Source organism: Harpia harpyja, chromosome 13, assembly GCF_026419915.1.
Source record: "Harpia harpyja isolate bHarHar1 chromosome 13, bHarHar1 primary haplotype, whole genome shotgun sequence".
In the NCBI taxonomy this organism is placed as follows: Eukaryota; Metazoa; Chordata; class Aves; order Accipitriformes; family Accipitridae; genus Harpia; species Harpia harpyja.
This window is the reverse complement of record NC_068952.1, coordinates 43,660,399-43,677,977: the sequence shown is the minus strand read 5'-3', so window position 1 is coordinate 43,677,977 and position 17,579 is coordinate 43,660,399. Positions and strand designations below refer to the sequence as shown.

Here is a 17,579-nt window from a genome sequence, read left to right as displayed (position 1 = left end):
GCTCTGCCGGGGAAGCGGGGTGCCCCCCTCCTCGGGCAGGGGTGCCCCTGGGCACCTCCCCGGCGGGGATGTGTCGGCCGGCTGCGGCGGCTATCGATCAGGGTTAATGATCACAAGGGCTTTACAGCTCCGGCGAGGGCTGATTGGCTTCGGCGTCGTCAGGCCAGAAGAGCTCACCGGTGGCGGGCAACCGCCCAGGGGATCCGGGGTCTTATAGGAGCCGGCGAGGAGCCGGGAGAAGCCGGCGGCACCCTTTTGCCCAGGATGCCGGGCTCTGCCGCGCTGGCCGGCGCGGTGCTCGGCGCCTTCCTGGCGCTGGTAGGTGCCTGGGGGTTGGCACGGCCGAGCCGGAGGGGTGCCGGGGGCCGGGCCGCGGTGACCGCTGGTGGCAAAGCCGTGGCAGTGCCCGTGGGGTGAGGCTCGGAGGGGCCGGGGGGTGGCAGAACCGGGGGGGGGGGGGACGCCGGCACGCTGCCCGTCAGGTGCCGTTTGGAGGGGCTGGGTGTCGTGCCCCGTGGGACGGGGTGCTGCCCACCGATCCCCCCCCCCACCACCACCTCCCCGCCACAGGCTGCGCCGACGTTCACTCCCATCCACCGCGCCGGTTACTGCGCCTTCTACGGCGAATGCGGTCGCAACCCGGAGGTGAACATCTCGCTGGTGTCCTCCAAAGTGCCATGCCTCTCCAACACGCCGGCGCGGGCGGCCACGGCCCCGGTGCTGGCGCTGCTCCGCACCGTCTGCCCCGAGCTGGCGCGGGGGGAGCGCGGAGACGACGCGGGTTTGCTGCTCCCTGGCGCAACTGAGCGCCCTCCAGCTCAGCGTGGCGCTTTCCGGCGCCGTCCTTTCCCGCTGCCCGGCGTGTGCCAGGAATTTCGCCAACCTTTACTGCAACAACATCTGCAGCCCCGACCAGAGCCTCTTCACCAACGTCACCCGCGTCATCAACCGCACCACGGCGCAGGGGACGCCCCAGCTCGCCGTCGTGGAGTACCAGTGTTTTTACCGGCAGTATTTCACCGACGACTCTTTCGCTTCCTGCCGGGGCGTCCGGTTACCGGCTACCGGCGGTTACGCCATCGATACCATGTGCGGGCGTTACGGCGCCCGGCTCTGCACCACCCAGCGCTGGTTGGATTTCCAAGGGGATAAAAACAACGGCTTGGCGCCGCTGCAGATCGACTTCCAGCTGGTGCCCAACGGCACGCAGCCCGGCGATGCCATCGTGCCGCTGGGCGGGACGGCCTGGCGCTGCGACCAGGCTCTCAGCGCCCAGGAGCAGCCTTGCTCTTGCCAGGACTGTGCCGAATCCTGCCCGCCGGTGATCGCCCCCCCCCGCCCCGCAGCCCCACTTTCTCCTGGGCAACGCCAACGGCGCCTTGGTCCTCTGCGGGCTGCTCTTCGGCCACCTCGCCCTCGTCTTCGTCGTCGCCTTGCTGCGCCAGTGCTGGCGGGCCAAGAAGAAGAAGGGCACCGCGCCGCAGCCGGCGCCGGCGCCTGCCGCCGGCTGCTCGGCGCGCCTGGGCGACGCCAGCCACCGCGTCCTGGCGAGGGCTTTCCGCCGGTGGGGCACGCTGGTGGCCGGGCACCCCGTGACGGTGCTGGCGGTGGTGGCGGCGCTGGCGGGCGGTTTATCGGCCGGTTTGGTTACCCTACGTCTCACCACCGACCCGGTGGAGCTGTGGTCGGCGCCGGGCAGCCGTGCCCGGCAAGAAAAAGCCTTTTACGACCGACACTTCGGTCCTTTCTTCCGCACCAACCAGGTGATCGTGACGGCACCGGGCCGGCCCGGCTCCGGCTACGAGTCGGTGGTGTTGGGCGCCAAGAACTTCAGCGGGGTGCTGTCGGAGGAGGTGCTGCGGGCGCTGCTGGAGCTGCAGGAGCGGCTGGCGGCCACCACGGCGTGGGCACCGGTGGCGGGCAGGGAGGTGACGCTGAGCGACGTCTGCTATGCCCCCCTCAACCCTACGCAGCCCGGGCTGGCCGACTGCTGCGTCAACAGCGTCACCCAGTACTTCCAGAACAACGGCACCCGCCTGGCCATGACGGCCACCCAGACCGACGGCAAGAAGACGGGCACCGTCGACTGGCACGACCATCTCCTCTACTGCGTCAAGTGGGTGCCGCTCCCCGGGCATGGGGCCGGGGGGATAGATGTAGGGTGCTGGGCTGTGGGGCCGGGGCGATGCCCGCAGGGTGCTGGGCATGGGACGGTGTCCTCAGGGTGCTGGGCTGTGGGACTGGGGTGCTCTCTATGGGGTGCTGGGCACGGCACGGTACCTGTGGGGTGCTAGGTCGTGGGGTTGGGGTGCTATCTATGGGGTGCCCAGCAAGGCGCGGCGCCCATGGGGTGCTGAGCTGTGGGGCCGGGGTGCTATCTGCGGGGTGCCCAGCACGGCACGGTGCCCACGGGGTCAGGGCGATGCCCGCAGGGTGCCGGGCACGGCACGGTGCCCGTGGGGTGCTGGGCTGTCGTGGGGTCAGGGTGACGGCCACAGGGTGCTGGGCCCAGCGCAGTGCCCACGGGGTGCCGAGCTGTGGGGTCGGGGTGATATATATGGGATATCCAGCACGGCAGGGTGCCCGCGGGGTGCTGGGTCGGGGTGATGCCCGTGGGGCGCTGAGCACAGCGTGGTGCCCGTGGGGTGCCGGGGTGCGGGGTCGGGGTGATGCCCGTGGGGCGCTGAGCACGGCGTGGTGCCCGTGGGGTGCCGGGGTGCGGGGTCGGGGTGATGCCCGTGGGGCGCTGAGCACGGCAGGGTGCCCGTGGGGTGCTGGGGTGCGGGGTCAGGGTGCTGCTGGCCCCCCAGGTGCCACCTCGGGGGCACCCAGCACGGCGCATTGCCCGCGGGGCGCCGCTTGCGTGGCTCGGCGTGACCCCGCGGTGCCGAACCCCGCGGCGGGCTGGGGGTGGGCGCCGGCGGGGGGGGGGCACCGTGGCGGGCGCAGCCGCCTGCTCACCCGGCGCCGTGTCCCCACCAGCTCCCCGCTCTCCTTCAAGGACATCACGGCGCTGGAGCTGAGCTGCATGGCCGAGTACGGCGGCCCCGTCTTCCCCTACATCGCCTTCGGCGGCTACCCCGGTAAGCGCCGGGCATCGCCGGGACGGGGTGGGCGCGGCGGGTGGGATGTCACCCGTGGGGGACGTCACGTCCCCCGCTGTCCCCGCAGGCTCGGAGTACACGGAGGCGGAGGCGTTGATCGTCACCTACTCCCTCAACAACTTCCCCCGCGACGATCCCCGCCACGAGTGGGTGCTGAGCTGGGAGCGCCGCTTCCTCGAGGTGGTGGGCGACTTCCAGCGCGCCCACGGCCCCAGCCTCTCCGTCGCCTTCATGGCCGAGGTGAAGCACCCGCTGGCTGGGTTTTGGAGGGGGGGGGGGGGGCACCCCAGGGTGCCCGGCACCCCCCGACCCGTCTCTTTTCCGCCAGCGCTCGCTGGAGGATGAGATCAACCGCACCACGGGGGAGGACATCCCCGTCTTCGCCATCAGCTACCTCGTGGTCTTCGCCTACATCGCCCTGGCGCTGGGCGAGTACACGGCCTGGCGCCGCGTCCTGGTACGCGCCGGGGGCAGAGGGTGGGTGTCGGGGTGATGCCAGCACCCTAGGGTCCCCCGCCGGGTGCTGAGCGGGCGGCGGTCGTGTCGTGTCTCCCCCCCCCCCCCGCCCCAACCCCGTTGCAGGTGGAGTCGAAGGTGACATTGGCGCTGGGGGGCATCGCCGTGGTGCTGGGCGCCGTTTTCGCCTCCATGGGGTTCCTGGCGCTGCTGGGGTTGCCTTCGTCCCTCGTCATCCTCGAGGTCGTGCCCTTCCTTGTCCTCGCCGTGGGCGCGGACAACATCTTCATCTTCGTGCAGGAGTACCAGGTCGGTGGGCATGGCGGGGGGGGGGTACCCGGCGGGTACAGGGGTCCCCATGGGGACGGGGACGCTCTGGGGACGGGGTCCCCGTGGGGCACAGGGGCACCTTTGGGTGCGGGGATTCCCACGGGGAATGTGGCCCTGGGGGGGGGGGGGGGTGTTACCTTTGGGCAAGGGTCTCCCCGTGGGGCAGGTGGGCACCCTTGAGTGGGGACGTCCCCGTGGGGCGCAGGGGCAGGGGGCACCCACGGGCGCCGGGATCCCCGTGGGGCACCGCAGCCCTCGCCGTACACGTGGAAGCACCCCCCAGGCCGGGGCGGTGGGTGCCTGTCGCGGGGTCCCCGGGGTGGGGGCCACCCACGGCGGGTGCCCCCTCCTCACCGCCCCCGGCCAGCAGCAGTCGCAGCGAGAACCGGGCGAGACGCGGGAGCAGCACATCGGGCGAGTGCTGGGGCGGGTGGCACCCAGCATGCTGCTCTGCAGCCTCTCCGAGGTCATCTGCTTCTTTTTGGGTGAGTGGGGGCACGCGGAGGGGGGGGGCACAGGGGCATGGGGGGGACAGCAGGGGCACGGGGCCGGGGCCGGGGGGAGCGCAGGGACGCGGCACACGCGGCGGGCACGGTGCACGCGGTGGGTGCAGTGGATGCGGGCGCGCGGGGCTGGGGGGGGGTACGTTGCGGGGGTGCTGACGCCGGGTACCCGCAGGCGCCCTCTCCTCCATGCCCGCCGTCCGCACCTTCGCCCTCACGGCCGCCGTGGCCATCGCCTTCGACTTTCTCCTCCAAATGTCGGGGTTCGTCGCCCTGTTGGCGCTCGATGCCCGGCGGCAGGAGGTACGGCGCGCGGGGACGGGGGGGGAGCACGGGGTGCCCCTGCCTGGGGGGGTGGGCACGGGGTGGGCACCGGGTGGGAGGGTGCCCGGGTGGTCCCATGATGGGCATGGGGTGGGCAACTGGGTGCCCGTGGGCACGAGGGGGCACAGGGTGGGCGTGGGGTGGGCAACGGGGTGCCCATGGGCACGAGGGGGCACGGGGTGGGCACGGGGTGGGCATGGGGTGGGCAAAGGGGTGCCCGTGGGCACAGGGTGGGCACGGGGTGGGCATGGGGTGGGCAACGGGGTGCCTGTGGGCACAGGGTGGGCACGGGGTGGGCGTGGGGTGGGCACGGGGTGCCCGTGGGCACGAGGGGGCACGGGGTGGGCATGGGGTGCCACGAGTGGGCACGGGGTTCCCGTGGGAGTGAGGATGCCCAGGATGGGCGTGGGGTGCCCATGGGTATGAGGGTGTTCAGGGGTTGGCATGGGGTGACGTTAGGGTCCCCAGGGTGGGCGTGGGGTGCCCAGGGTGGGTATGGGGTGCCCGTGGGGTACCTCTGTGCCTGAGGTACCTGGGGTGGACACGGGGGGGGGGGGGTCAAGGTGGATACAGGGTGGGCACGGGGTGCCCAAAGCCCTTAGGGTGCCCTGAACGAGCACGGGGCGCCCGTGTGCCCAGGGGTCTTTGGGATTGCCGTGGGGTGCCCACCCATGGACACTGGGGTGCCCGGGGTGGGCAGAGGGCACCCCCCCCTCCCCGGCAGCCGGGGTGCCGTGCCGTGCCCCGTGCCAACCCGTCGCTGCCCGCAGGCCGCCCGCTTCGACCTCTGCTGCTGCTGCGGGATGGGCGAGGGGGGTCCGGCGGGGCCGGGTGCCCGCCTGCTGCGCCCGCTGCTGCACCGCTACTACACCCCGCTGCTGCTGCACCGCCTGGCGCGACCCGTCGTGGTGAGGGGGGGGGGTCTGGGGGGGTCTTGGGGGGCCGTGGGCATGGCGAGGTTCCTGGGGATCGGTGGGGATGTGGGGTGTAGGCGGGGGGGGTGTCTGGGTGGTCTCGGGAGGTGGAGGGGGAATGGGACGTGGGGGGGCTGGGGGCCCTCCGGAGGAGTGTGGGAGGTTTGGGGGGGGACGTAGAGGCGTTGCGAGGGGATTTGGGGGGTCCCCTCACTGGGGTGCCGCTGGCTGGCAGGTGCTGCTCTTCCTCTTCTTCGCCTGCGCCGGGCTCTACTTCACGCTGCAGGTGCCCGTGGGGCTGGACCAGGAGCTCGCCATGCCCAAGGTGGGGGCTGGCTCTGGGGGTACCCCCGCCCCAGGCTGCAGGGGGTGACGGGTGCCCGGGGACACGCGGGGACAGCGTGGTCCTCTACGAGGATGCGCGGGGGTGGTACGGCTCCTATGGGGATGCACGGGGACAGCGTGGCCCCGTATGGGCACAGCGCGAGGGTGGCACGGCCCCGTACGGGGATGCACGGGGGTGGCACGGCCCCAGACAGGGAGGCGTGGGACAGTATAGCCCCGTATAGGGCCACCGCAGGGACGGCACGGCCCTTTACGGGCACAGCCCGGGGACGGCACGGCCCCTGTGGGGCCAGCACAGCCCTGTATGGGGCCAGCGCGGGGATGGCGTGGCCCCGTACGGGCACAGCACGGCCACCGTGGAGCTGACGGCCCCGTACGGGAACGCACGGGGGCGATACATCGGGCGGGGGGGTGGCACGGCCCTATACGGGGACGTGGGGATGGTGGGACCCCGTCTGGGGACCACCGGGACACTATGGGTGGGTGCCCCCCCCCAGGACTCCTACATGCTGGAGTACTTCGCCGCCCTGAACCAGTACCTGGCGGTGGGGGTACCCACCTACTTCGTCACCACCGGCGGCTACAACTTCTCCTCCCCGGCCGGCATCAACAGCATCTGCTCCAGCGCCGGCTGCGCCACCGACTCCCTCACCCACACCATCCAGTACGCCACGCGCTTCCCCAACGTGTGAGTGGGGCGCGGGGGGCACGGGGCTGGGCGGGCAGGGTCCCGCCAGCCTCTTGCCAGCCCTGTCTCTGCCCAGGTCCTACCTCGCCATCCCCGCCACCTCCTGGGTGGACGATTTCGTCGACTGGCTCAACCCCACCAGCCGCTGCTGCCGCATCCACCGGTTCGGCAACCTCACCGGGGAGTTCTGTCCTTCCACCAGCAGTGAGTGGGCACCGGGGCGCTGGGGGGATGCCGTGGTGGCCGTCGGGGGCACGCGAGGTCTACGCCCGGGTGGCCGTCCGGCGCCCATCATGGTGCTCGTTGGGTGTACATTGGGTGCCCACCATGGTGGCCGTTGGGTGCCCACCATGGTGTACATTGGGTGCCCACCATGGTGGCCGTTGGGTGCCCACCATGGTGTACATTGGGTGCCCATCATGGTGGCCGTTGGGTGCCCATCATGGTGGCTGCTGGGTGCCCACCATGGTGTACATTGGGTGCCCACCATGGTGGCTGCTGGGTGCCCACCATGGTGTACATTGGGTGCCCACCATGGTGGCCGTCGGGTGCATGTGAGGTCCCCGCTGTGGAGGTCATTGGTTGTATGTTGGGCGCCCATCGGGCGGACATCGTGATGCCCATTGGGATCCCATTAGGTGTCTGTTGGGTGCCTGTGATGATGGCCACCGTGGGTCCCATTCGGAGACCACTGGGATCCTATTGGGTGCCTGTTGTATTCCCATTGGGTGGCCGCTGGATGCTTGCCATGGTGCCAACTGGTTGCCCGCCACGGTGCCCATGGAATGCCGTTGGCTGGGCGTTGGGTGCCTACTGGGGTGCCATGGGCTCTACTGGTTGTGTGCCATGGTGTCCACTGGGTGCCTGCCGTGGTGCCCGTTGGGTGCTGGTCACCACCCCCGGGGTGCTGACCGCGGCCGTGCCCGCAGATGACCCCAGCTGCCTCGGGGGCCAGTGCCTGAACGCCACGCGGCGCCCGACGGTGGAGGAGTTCGAGCGGTTCCTGCCCTGGTTCCTCCACGACCACCCCACCCTGCAGTGCGCCAAGGGGTAGGTGCCACCCGGGGGGGGCACCGGCAACGAGGGGCAACACACGTACACGGGGGGGCACGCACACGCACGTGGGCACAGACGTACACACGGACGTCGGTGCGGGCAGATGGGCGCCCACGCTCTGGGTGCCCACCTCACCCCTTGCCCCCCTCCCCGCAGCGGTCTGGGCGCCTACGACACGGCGGTGAGCATGGACGCCAACGGCACCATCCTGGGTGAGTGTAGGGCGGGTGGCGTGGCGTGGGCACCCTAGGGTGCCCGGCTGACCCCCCCCCCCAACCCACCCATCTCCCACAGCCTCCCGCTTCATGGCGTACCAGAGCCCCCTGCGCACCTCGCAGGAGTACACGGCGGCACTGCGGGCTGCCCGCGACCTGGCCGAGGAGATCACCACCACCCTGCGCCGGGTGCCCGGCACCCACCCCGACTTCCGAGTCTTCCCCTACACGTAAGCACCCGCCGCGGGTCGGGGGGCTTGACCGCGGGAGGACGGGGAAGGGTGCTCAGCACAGGGTGCTGGGGGCGTCCCAGTACCTGGTTAGGGGTCAGAAGTGGGTGCCCAGGTCAGGGTGCCCAGCCTGGGGTGTGGTGGGTGCCCCAGTGCCCCTGTTAGGGGTCCGAAGTGGGTGCTCCGCTTGGGGTGCCCGGCCAGGGTCAGTGTGGGCACCCCACAGCCTTGCTGGGGATTAACACGGGTGCCCAGTTCGGGGCCGGGGTCCGCGCGGGTGTCCCGGTTAGGTGTCAGCACGGGTGCCCGGTCAGCGGTACCCGGCCGGGGTCAGCACGGGTGCCCGTCTCGGGGTGCCAGCGTGACGGTGACGCTCCCTGGCAGGGTGACCTACGTCTACTACGAGCAGTATCTGACGGTGGTGGCCGAGGGCGTCATCACGCTGGCGCTGTGCCTGGTGCCCACCTTCGTCGTCTCCTTCCTCCTGCTGGGCATGGACCTGCGCTCCAGCGTTGCCACCCTCCTCACCATCGCCATGATCCTGTTGGACACCGTGGGCGCCATGACCCTCTGGGATGTCCCCTACAACGCCGTGGCCCTCATCAACCTCGTCGCGGTGCGGGGCACGCGGGGCGACGCGGGGATTTGGGCCACGTGGGGTGGCGGGGGGTACGGGAGGCGGCAGAAGGACGTGGGACGCACAGGGTGACGTGGGGACAGAGCAGCCTGCGGCGTGCAGGGCGGCACAGGGCACTGGGACACGCAGGGTGCACAAGCACGGGATGGGCGCCCACCAGCCATGCCCAGCCGTGGGCCCCCCCCCACCCCGTGGCAGCCCGGAGGAGCACCCAGGGGTGCCCCTGGGTGACAGCCCGTCCCCGCAGGCCGTGGGCATCTCGGTGGAGTTCGTGTCCCACATCACCTGCGCCTTCGCCCACAGCACCAAGCCCGACCGGGTGGAACGAGCCGCCGAGGCCACCGTCAACATGGGCAGCAAGGTGGGCACGGGACGGGGGGGTGACGGCCGCGCGGACCCCCTTCCCTCCCCGGGGACAGGAGGGACAGGGTGACCCGACCGTCGCTGACCCCGTCCTGGGCGCAGGTGGTGGCCGGGGTGGCCATGACCAACCTGCCCGGCATCGTGGTGCTGGCCTTCGCCAAGGCGCAGCTCATCCAGATCTTCTTCTTCCGCCTCAACTTCATCATCACCCTGGTGGGGCTGGCCCACGGCCTCATCTTCCTCCCCGTCCTCCTCAGCTACATTGGTAAGACCCCCCTGTCTCCCCCCCGGGGACGGTGCCCTGTCCCCGAAGTGCCCCCCGGGAGGACGATGGCAGCCTCCCGCTGTCCCCTATCGTCCCCGCAGGACCCAGCCCACGGGTGCCGGTGGCGGACACGGTGGGGGACACAGCGAGGGACACGGCGGCTGGCGCCGAGCAGGGTGTGGGGCTGGCCCTCGGCAACCCCTCCTTCGAGGACAAGGACAAGGACGAGGACAAGGACAAGGACAAGGCCGAGGACAAGGACAAGGCCACGGCCCCCAGGCAGGGCTGAGCCCCGCTGCCCCTCACCGCCCCCTCCCGCCGCCGCTTTTTCTACAGCTGTCGTATTTAAACTGGTTTTCTCAGATTCAGGATTGGGTTTAACTGGGACAGCCAAGGGGGGGAAGAAGGGGCACCTTATACAGAAACTGCATCTTGGCTCTGAAGCGTCACGGGGTCTGTGCGGGGACGGGGACACGGGATCAGGACGTGCGGGGCACGTGGGCACCAGGGCGATGGGGACATACAGGGCGCGAGGGGACGGTGGCGATGGAGCCCTGTGGGGCACGCGGGCATCACAGGGACACGGACATGTGGGGCACACGGGCACCCCAAGGCTGGGGCCGTGGGGGGCACAGGGGACAAGGACACGTGGGGCACGTGGGCATGGCAGCGATGGGGCCCACAGGAATGGGGCCACATGGGGCACGAGGGCATCGCCGGGCCGTGTGGGGCACAAAGGGCGTCGTGGGGACAGCGACATGTGGGACACACGGGCGCTATCGGGACAGGGACACGGGGGGCACGTGGACATTGTGGGGAGAGGGACACGGGGGGCACGCGGGCACCGCAGGGATGGGGCCATTGGGGGCACAGGGGCGTCGCGGGGCCAGGCCCACCCCACGGCGACGGGGTGCCCCCCCCAACCCCTCCGAGACCCACAGGCGAGGCAGGGTGAGCACAAACCCCCGCTTTATTCCCCGCCCCGGGGGGGCACCGCCGGACGCTAGAGGTACTTGTAGACCACCTTGGCGGGCACCGTCTGCAGCTCCAGGCGCACGGGGCACTTGTAGAAGTGGGAGAGGAGGGTCTCGGCGTAGCCCACCAGAAAGTAGAGCTTGGCGGGCGGCAGGCCCCGCGCCAGCACCAGGCAGACCACCAGCAGGTTGGCGCGGCGCTTCAGCACGACCTCGTCCGCCAGGACGCCGGGGAAGGTGCCGTAGAAGAATCGGCGCAGGAAGGCGTCCTCCACCGCCCGCTCCGCCGCGCCCGGCTCCTCGGCCAGGTTCCCTGCGGGCACAGAGAGGGTCGGCGCCGGCACCGACGCGCCTCGCCGGGTCACCGTGTGCCCGCCCCGCACGTCGCTGGCCCCGCCACGGCCATGCGCCCCACACGTCCCCGTCCCCACGATGACCGTGTGTCCCGTCCCCACGACGCCCGTGTGCCCCACGTGCTCCTGCCCGCACCATGCCCGTGGGCCCCACATGTCCCCGTCCCCACGATGCCCCACGGCCCGTCCCCACAGTGCCCTCACGCCCCACGTGGCCCCGTCCCTGTGACACCCATGTGCCCCACACGTCCTGGTCCCCAAGATGTCCGTGTGTCCCATGTCCACGATGCCCGTGTGCCCCACGTGCTCCTGCCCACACCATGCCCGTGTGCCCCACACGTTCCTGTCCCCACGCGACCCTGTGGCTCATCCCCACAGATGCCCTCGTGCCCCACGTGCCCCTGTCCCCCCCCCGTGATGCCCGTGTGCCCCACATATCCCTGCCTCCGCAATACCCGTGTGCCCCACACGTCCCTGTCCCCACAACACCCCATCCCCGTGATGCCCTCGTGCCCCGTATGTCCCCATCCCCGCACCCCCCGTCCCCGCGATGCCCACGGGCGCCCCGTGCCCCACACGCCCCAGTCCCCGCCGCCCCATCCCGGTCCCCCCCCGTCCCCGGGGTGCGGGGGGGTGGGACGTGGGGTGACCCACCGGTGTGCAGGGAGAGCCAGCCCTTGCGGTGGGCGATGTAGTGGGGGGCGTGCGCCTGCTCGTAGGTCACCGGCTTGTCCCCTTTGCCCACGCGCACCCGCGCCGCCCGCGTCTGTGGGGACGGCGGCGTCAGAGGCGGGGGGACCCGGCGGGGGAGGCGGGGAGGGGGCACCCCCGGGGCTTACCTTGAGGCAGGCGGGGGTGGTGTGGAGGTGCCGGGGGGCCTCGGGGACGGGGCGGATGCGGGGCACTGCCTGGTGAGGTGACGGGGGTGAGGGACAGCGGGCACCCCACAGCGGCCGGGGCGGGGGGGGGGGGTGTCTGGCCCTGCCCGGCCCCCCGTGCCCCCAAGGGCCAGTGTCCCCAGTGTCCCCCATGCCTGGAGCCCTTCCTCTGCCGCCCTGGGACCCCCTGCCCGCTGTCCCCAGAGCGGGGCCATCATTGCTGGAGTCCCCCCGACATGGCGTCCCTGCAGCCTCCTGTGACCAGTGCCCCCCACACCTGGTGTCCCCCCATACCAGGTGGCCCCCATATCCATGCCCCATGTCCCCAGTGCCCCCCCATACCAGGTGTCTCCCCATATCCAGTGTCCTGGTGCCCCCCACACCCAGTGTCCCCCCACAGCCAGTGTCCCCAGAGCCCCCCACATCTGGTACCCCCCCACGCCCGGTGTCCCCAGTGTCCCCCATGCCTGGCATCCCCTATGCCCAGTGTCCCCCCACAGTCAGTGTCCCCCATATCCAGTATCCCCAGAGCCCCCCACAGCTGCTGTCCCCAGTGTCCCCCAGGCCTGGTGTCCCCTATGCCCAGTGTCCCCAGTGCCCCCCCATACCCGGTGTCCCCCCCATATCCAGTGTCCCCCCACAGCCGGTGTCCCCAGAGCCCCCCCCCAGCCCATACCCCCGGGCCTGGAGCCCCCGGTGCCCCCCACCCCCGGTGTCCCCCCCCGTCCCGTCCCTCACCCGCAGCGCCCGGGCAGCCGTGGGCGCCGCCATCTTGGCGGGGCGGGGCGGGGCGGGGCGAAGGTGGCGGCGGTGGCGCCCCCTGGCGGCTGGAGGTCGCGGCGGAGGAATGGGGGCACTGGGGTGGGAGGCTGGGGGTACTGGGGGGGTACTGGGGGTACTGGGGGGGTACTGGGGGTACTGGGGGCGTACTGGGGGTAATGGGGGGGTACTGGGGATAATGGGGGGTACTGGGGGTACTGGGGGTAATGGGGGGTACTGGGGGGGTACTGGGGTAATGGGGGGGTACTGGGGGTAATGGGCGTAATGGGGGGTACTTGGGGGGTAGTGGGGGGGGGTACTGGGGGTACTGGGGGTGTTGCAAATATTTTGGTAAAGAAATCAAAATTTAATCACATAGAAGAGTTAGGTTTGATTGAGAAGTAAAATTGTGAAGCGTAACGTATAGGATTGTGAAGTTTGAAACGTAGCCATAGAAACTTTAGGAACTGCGTTACGCGTGACTATCGGAACCTTAATATTGTTAAGGTTGGAAATAGCCAACCCTAGAAACCTCACCAGGAAGTTACAGGTTTTTCTATGTTCCGTTTCAAGAAACGAAGGAAACCGTCGTGGACGCCAGTTTGCTGCTTGGAAACCCCCTTACCCTTCCCATCTTGATTTGAGTATCGAAGATTCCAGTCAGTAGAGCTAAGCGTAACTGACCAACGATTGGTTTTAAATAAGAGTATTGATAAGGTTGTATAATCACAGGACCAATCCTTAGGAAGGTTAAATTTAAGAACGAGCATAGTACGCATTTTATGGAAAGAGCTTATGTAACAATGACCTGACAGAAAAAGTCTGTAAAAACTGACGGGTTTTGATACTGAGTGGGACACAACTTTGGAGGAGCGATCCCCCGTGTCCCCAGCGCTGCGATAAACGAAGTGCCCGCTTCTTAACTTCACGTTGGTGTTAAGGAGTTTTATTCCGGATTTCGGTAACCGGGGTAATGGGGGGTGAGGGGGGATACTGGGGAGGTACTGGGGGTAATCATAGAATCATTTAGGTTGGAAAAGACCTTCAAGATCATCGAGTCCAACCGTCAACCATGCCCACTAAACCATGTTCTGAAGTGCCTTGTCTACGTGCTTTTTGAACACCTCCAGGGATGGTGACTCCACCACTTCCCTGGGCAGCCTGTTCTAATGCCTGATGACCCTTTCGGTAAAGAAATTTTTCCTAATATCCAATCTAAACTTCCCCTGGCGCAGCTTGAGGCCATTTCCTCTCGTCCTATCACTAGTTACTTGATAGAAGAGACCAGCACCCACCTCACTGCACCCTCCTTTCAGGTGGTTGTAGGGAGCGATAAGGTCTCCCCTCAGCCTCCGTTTCTCCAGACTAAACAACCCCAGTTCCCTCAGCCGCTCCTTGTAAGACTCGTGCTCCAGACCCCTCACCAGCTCGGTTGCTCTCCTCTGGACACACTCCAGCCCCTCCATGTCTTTCCTGCAGTGAGGGGCCCAAAACTGAACACGGTACTCGAGGTGTCACCTCACCAGTGCCAGTACAGGGGGACGATCCCTGCCCTGCTCCTGCTGGCCACGCGATTTCTGATGCAAGCCAGGATGCTATTGGCATTATTGGCCACCTGGGCACACTGCTGGCTCATATTCAGCCGGCTGCCTACCAGCACCTCCAGGTCTTTCTCTGCCGGGCAGATTTTCCAGCCGCTCTTCCCCAGGCCCGTAGCGTTGCATGGGGTTATTGTGACTGAAGCGCAGGACCCGGCGCTCGACGTTGTTGAACCTCATGCAGTTGGCCTCGGCCCGTCGATCCAGCCTGTCCGGATCCCTCTGTAGAGCCTTCCTACCCTCGAGCAGATCGACCCTCCCTCCCAACTTGGCATCATCTGCAAACTTGCTCAGGGTGCACTGAATCCCCTTGTCCAGATCATTGATAAAGATACTAAAGAGAACTGGCCCCAAAACTGAGCCCTGGGGACCACCACTCGTGACCGGGCACCAACTGGATTTAGCTCCGTTCACCACAACCCTCTGGGCTCGTCCAGCCAGCCAGTTTTTCACCCAGCGAAGAGTATACTTGTCTAAGCCATGAGCCACCAGCTTCTTTCTCAAGGAGCGTGCTGTGAGCCTTGCTGAAGTGCAGACAGATAGCAGTAGTGGTAGTAATGGGGGGTACTGGGGGTAACTGGGGGCACTGGGGGTATATGGGGCTACTGGGAGCACTGGGGGTACAGGAAGATACTGGGGGTACTCGGGGTTACTGGGGGGTTAATGGGAGGTACTGGAGGTACTTGACGTTACTGGGGGGTTATTGGGAGGTACTGGGGGTACTGGAAGATACTGGGGGTACCCGGGGTTACTGGGGGGTTACTAGGAGGTACTGGGGGTACTGGAAGATACTGGGGGTACTCGGGGTTACTGGGGGGTTATTGGGAGGTACTGGGGGTACTGGAAGATACTGGGGGTACTCGGGGTTACTGGGGGGTTATTGGGAGGTACTGGGGGTACTGGAAGATACTGGGGGTACTGGAAGATACTGGGGGTACTTGGGGTTACTGGGGGGTTATTGGGAGGTACTGGGGGTACTGGAAGATACTGGGGGTACTTGGCGTTACTGGGGGTTATTGGGAGGTACTGGGGGTACTGGAAGATACTGGGGGTACTTGGGGTTAATGGGGGGTTACTAGGAGGTACTGGGGGTACTGGAAGATACTGGGGGTACTTGGGGTTAATGGGGGGTTACTAGGAGGTACTGGGGGTACTGGAAGATACTGGGGGTACCCGGGGTTACTGGGGGGTTACTAGGAGGTACTGGGGGTACTGGAAGATACTGGGGGTACTCGGGGTTACTGGGGGGTTATTGGGAGGTACTGGGGGTACTGGAAGATACTGGGGGTACTCGGGGTTAATGGGGGGTTATTGGGAGGTACTGGGGGTACTGGAAGATACTGGGGGTACTTGGGGTTACTGGGGGGTTATTGGGAGGTACTGGGGGTACTGGAAGATACTGGGGGTACTTGGGGTTAATGGGGGGTTACTGGGAGGTACTGGGGGTACTGGAAGATACTGGGGGTACTTGGGGTTAATGGGGGGTTACTGGGAGGTACTGGGGGTACTGGAAGATACTGGGGGTACTCGGGGTTACTGGGGGGTTATTGGGAGGTACTGGGGGTACTGGAAGATACTGGGGGTACTTGGCGTTACTGGGGGTTATTGGGAGGTACTGGGGGTACTGGAAGATACTGGGGGTACTCGGGGTTAATGGGGGGTTACTGGGAGGTACTGGGGGTACTGGAAGATACTGGGGGTACTCGGGGTTACTGGGGGGTTATTGGGAGGTACTGGGGGTACTGGAAGATACTCGGGGTACTGGAAGATACTGGCGGTACTCGGGGTTACTGGGGGATTATTGGGAGGTACTGGGGGTACTGGAAGATACTGGGGGTACTTGGGGTTAATGGGGGATTATTGGGAGGTACTGGGGGTGCTGGGTGGGTGTTGAGAGGTACTGGGGAGCACTGGTGCTAACAGGAGATACTGTAGGGGTACAGGGGGATATTGGATGTTCCTGAGGTGTACTGGTGGGCATGGGGCAGGGACCCATGGGGGACTGTGTTGTCGCTGAGGGGGCACTGGGATGGCACTGGTGGGCACTGGTGAGCACGGGGGGCAGGCAGGTGCTGGGGCAGGGTGGGGGGCTGCCCCCGGCTGCGTGCGCTGTGCCGGCACTCGGGGATGTGGGGGCCAACCCCAAGGATAAGGGGACACACACGCAGACGCTGCCCTCGTGCAAGACGTCCCCGTGCGAGGTGCCCGTGCCAGGCCGCGTCCCCGTGTGAGGCGATGCCCCCCGCCCTGCGCAAAGCCCCCCGCTCTGCACCCTGCCCCTTGTGCGATTCCCCCCCCCGTGCAAAGCGATACCCCCACCACGTGCAACGTGAGATTCCCTCCCCATGCAACACCCTTGTGCAAGGCGAGACCCCCCCCCTCGCACCCTGCACCCTCCATCCCGTACCCTGCATCCACACACACCCCCCACACGCCCCCCACACGCCCCCCGGGAAGGGTGCCTGGGTGCAGGGCCGGGTGCTAATGACACCAGCTGTGCTAACGAAGCGATGAGCCCCAGCTGCTGGGGGGCTGGGCCCCCCCCTCAGCACAGCTGTGTCCCATTGGGGGCCTGGGCAGGGCCCAATCCGGGGGCCTTTTAAACCCCTGTGGGGGCTACTGGGGGCTGCTGGGAGTGACTGAGAGGTCCTGGGTGCTAGCTGGGAGGCATTCGAAGCGACTGGGAGGCATTCGAAGCGACTGGGAGGCATTCGAAGCGACTGGGAGGCATTCGAAGCGACTGGGAGGCATTCGAAGCGACTGGGAGGCATTCGAAGCGACTGGGAGGCATTCGAAGCGACTGGGAGGCATTCGAAGCGACTGGGAGGCATTCGAAGCGACTGGGAGGCATTCGAAGCGACTGGGAGGCATTCGAAGCGACTGGGAGGCATTCGAAGCGACTGGGAGGCATTCGAAGCGACTGGGAGGCATTCGAAGCGACTGGGAGGCATTCGAAGCGACTGGGAGGCATTCGAAGCGACTGGGAGGCATTCGAAGCGACTGGGAGGCATTCGAAGCGACTGGGAGGCATTCGAAGCGACTGGGAGGCATTCGAAGCGACTGGGAGGCATTCGAAGCGACTGGGAGGCATTCGAAGCGACTGGGAGGCATTCGAAGCGACTGGGAGGCATTCGAAGCGACTGGGAGGCATTCGAAGCGACTGGGAGGCATTCGAAGCGACTGGGAGGCATTCGAAGCGACTGGGAGGCATTCGAAGCGACTGGGAGGCATTCGAAGCGACTGGGAGGCATTCGAAGCGACTGGGAGGCATTCGAAGCGACTGGGAGGCATTCGAAGCGACTGGGAGGCATTCGAAGCGACTGGGAGGCATTCGAAGCGACTGGGAGGCATTCGAAGCGACTGGGAGGCATTCGAAGCGACTGGGAGGCATTCGAAGCGACTGGGAGGCATTCGAAGCGACTGGGAGGCATTCGAAGCGACTGGGAGGCATTCGAAGCGACTGGGAGGCATTCGAAGCGACTGGGAGGCATTCGAAGCGACTGGGAGGCATTCGAAGCGACTGGGAGGCATTCGAAGCGACTGGGAGGCATTCGAAGCGACTGGGAGGCATTCGAAGCGACTGGGAG

General features: G+C 67.4%; 2 protein-coding genes across 2 annotated transcripts; one reads left to right on the top strand and one right to left on the bottom strand.

The window, feature by feature from the left end:
- Positions 1-232: 232 nt before the first annotated feature.
- NPC1L1 (NPC1 like intracellular cholesterol transporter 1) lies at positions 233-9,873 on the top strand. Its single transcript, XM_052806489.1, is given in 21 exon segments — positions 233-318; positions 571-768; positions 770-1,327; positions 1,329-2,116; positions 2,983-3,083; positions 3,172-3,344; positions 3,433-3,561; positions 3,687-3,869; positions 4,261-4,375; positions 4,569-4,696; positions 5,488-5,625; positions 5,867-5,956; positions 6,474-6,664; positions 6,741-6,868; positions 7,594-7,714; positions 7,877-7,932; positions 8,015-8,165; positions 8,550-8,781; positions 9,050-9,163; positions 9,268-9,430; positions 9,532-9,873. Coding segments are annotated over 21 exon segments (3,999 nt in total). The 5' UTR covers positions 233-264; the 3' UTR covers positions 9,720-9,873.
- Positions 9,874-10,382: 509 nt separating this feature from the next.
- Positions 10,383-12,431, bottom strand: LOC128150362 (28S ribosomal protein S24, mitochondrial-like). The gene is made up of 4 exons (XM_052806491.1): positions 12,374-12,431; positions 11,597-11,665; positions 11,412-11,523; positions 10,383-10,717 (listed from the first exon to the last, which is right to left on the bottom strand). The coding sequence occupies exons 1-4, from the start codon at positions 12,404-12,406 to the stop codon at positions 10,434-10,436; spliced, it is 498 nt and encodes a 165-aa protein (XP_052662451.1). The 5' UTR covers positions 12,407-12,431; the 3' UTR covers positions 10,383-10,433.
- Positions 12,432-17,579: the final 5,148 nt, after the last annotated feature.

Bases quoted from the DNA above. Each gene is read 5' to 3' on its own strand.
- LOC128150362 (XM_052806491.1), bottom strand. From the start codon at position 12,406: ATGGCGGCGCCCACGGCTGCCCGGGCGCTGCGG. The intron at 11,666-12,373 runs GTGAGGGACGGG...TCACCTCACCAG, and splicing joins CGGCTGCCCGGGCGCTGCGG to GCAGTGCCCCGCATCCGCCC. The intron at 10,718-11,411 runs GTGGGTCACCCC...CTGTGCCCGCAG, and splicing joins CTGGCTCTCCCTGCACACCG to GGAACCTGGCCGAGGAGCCG.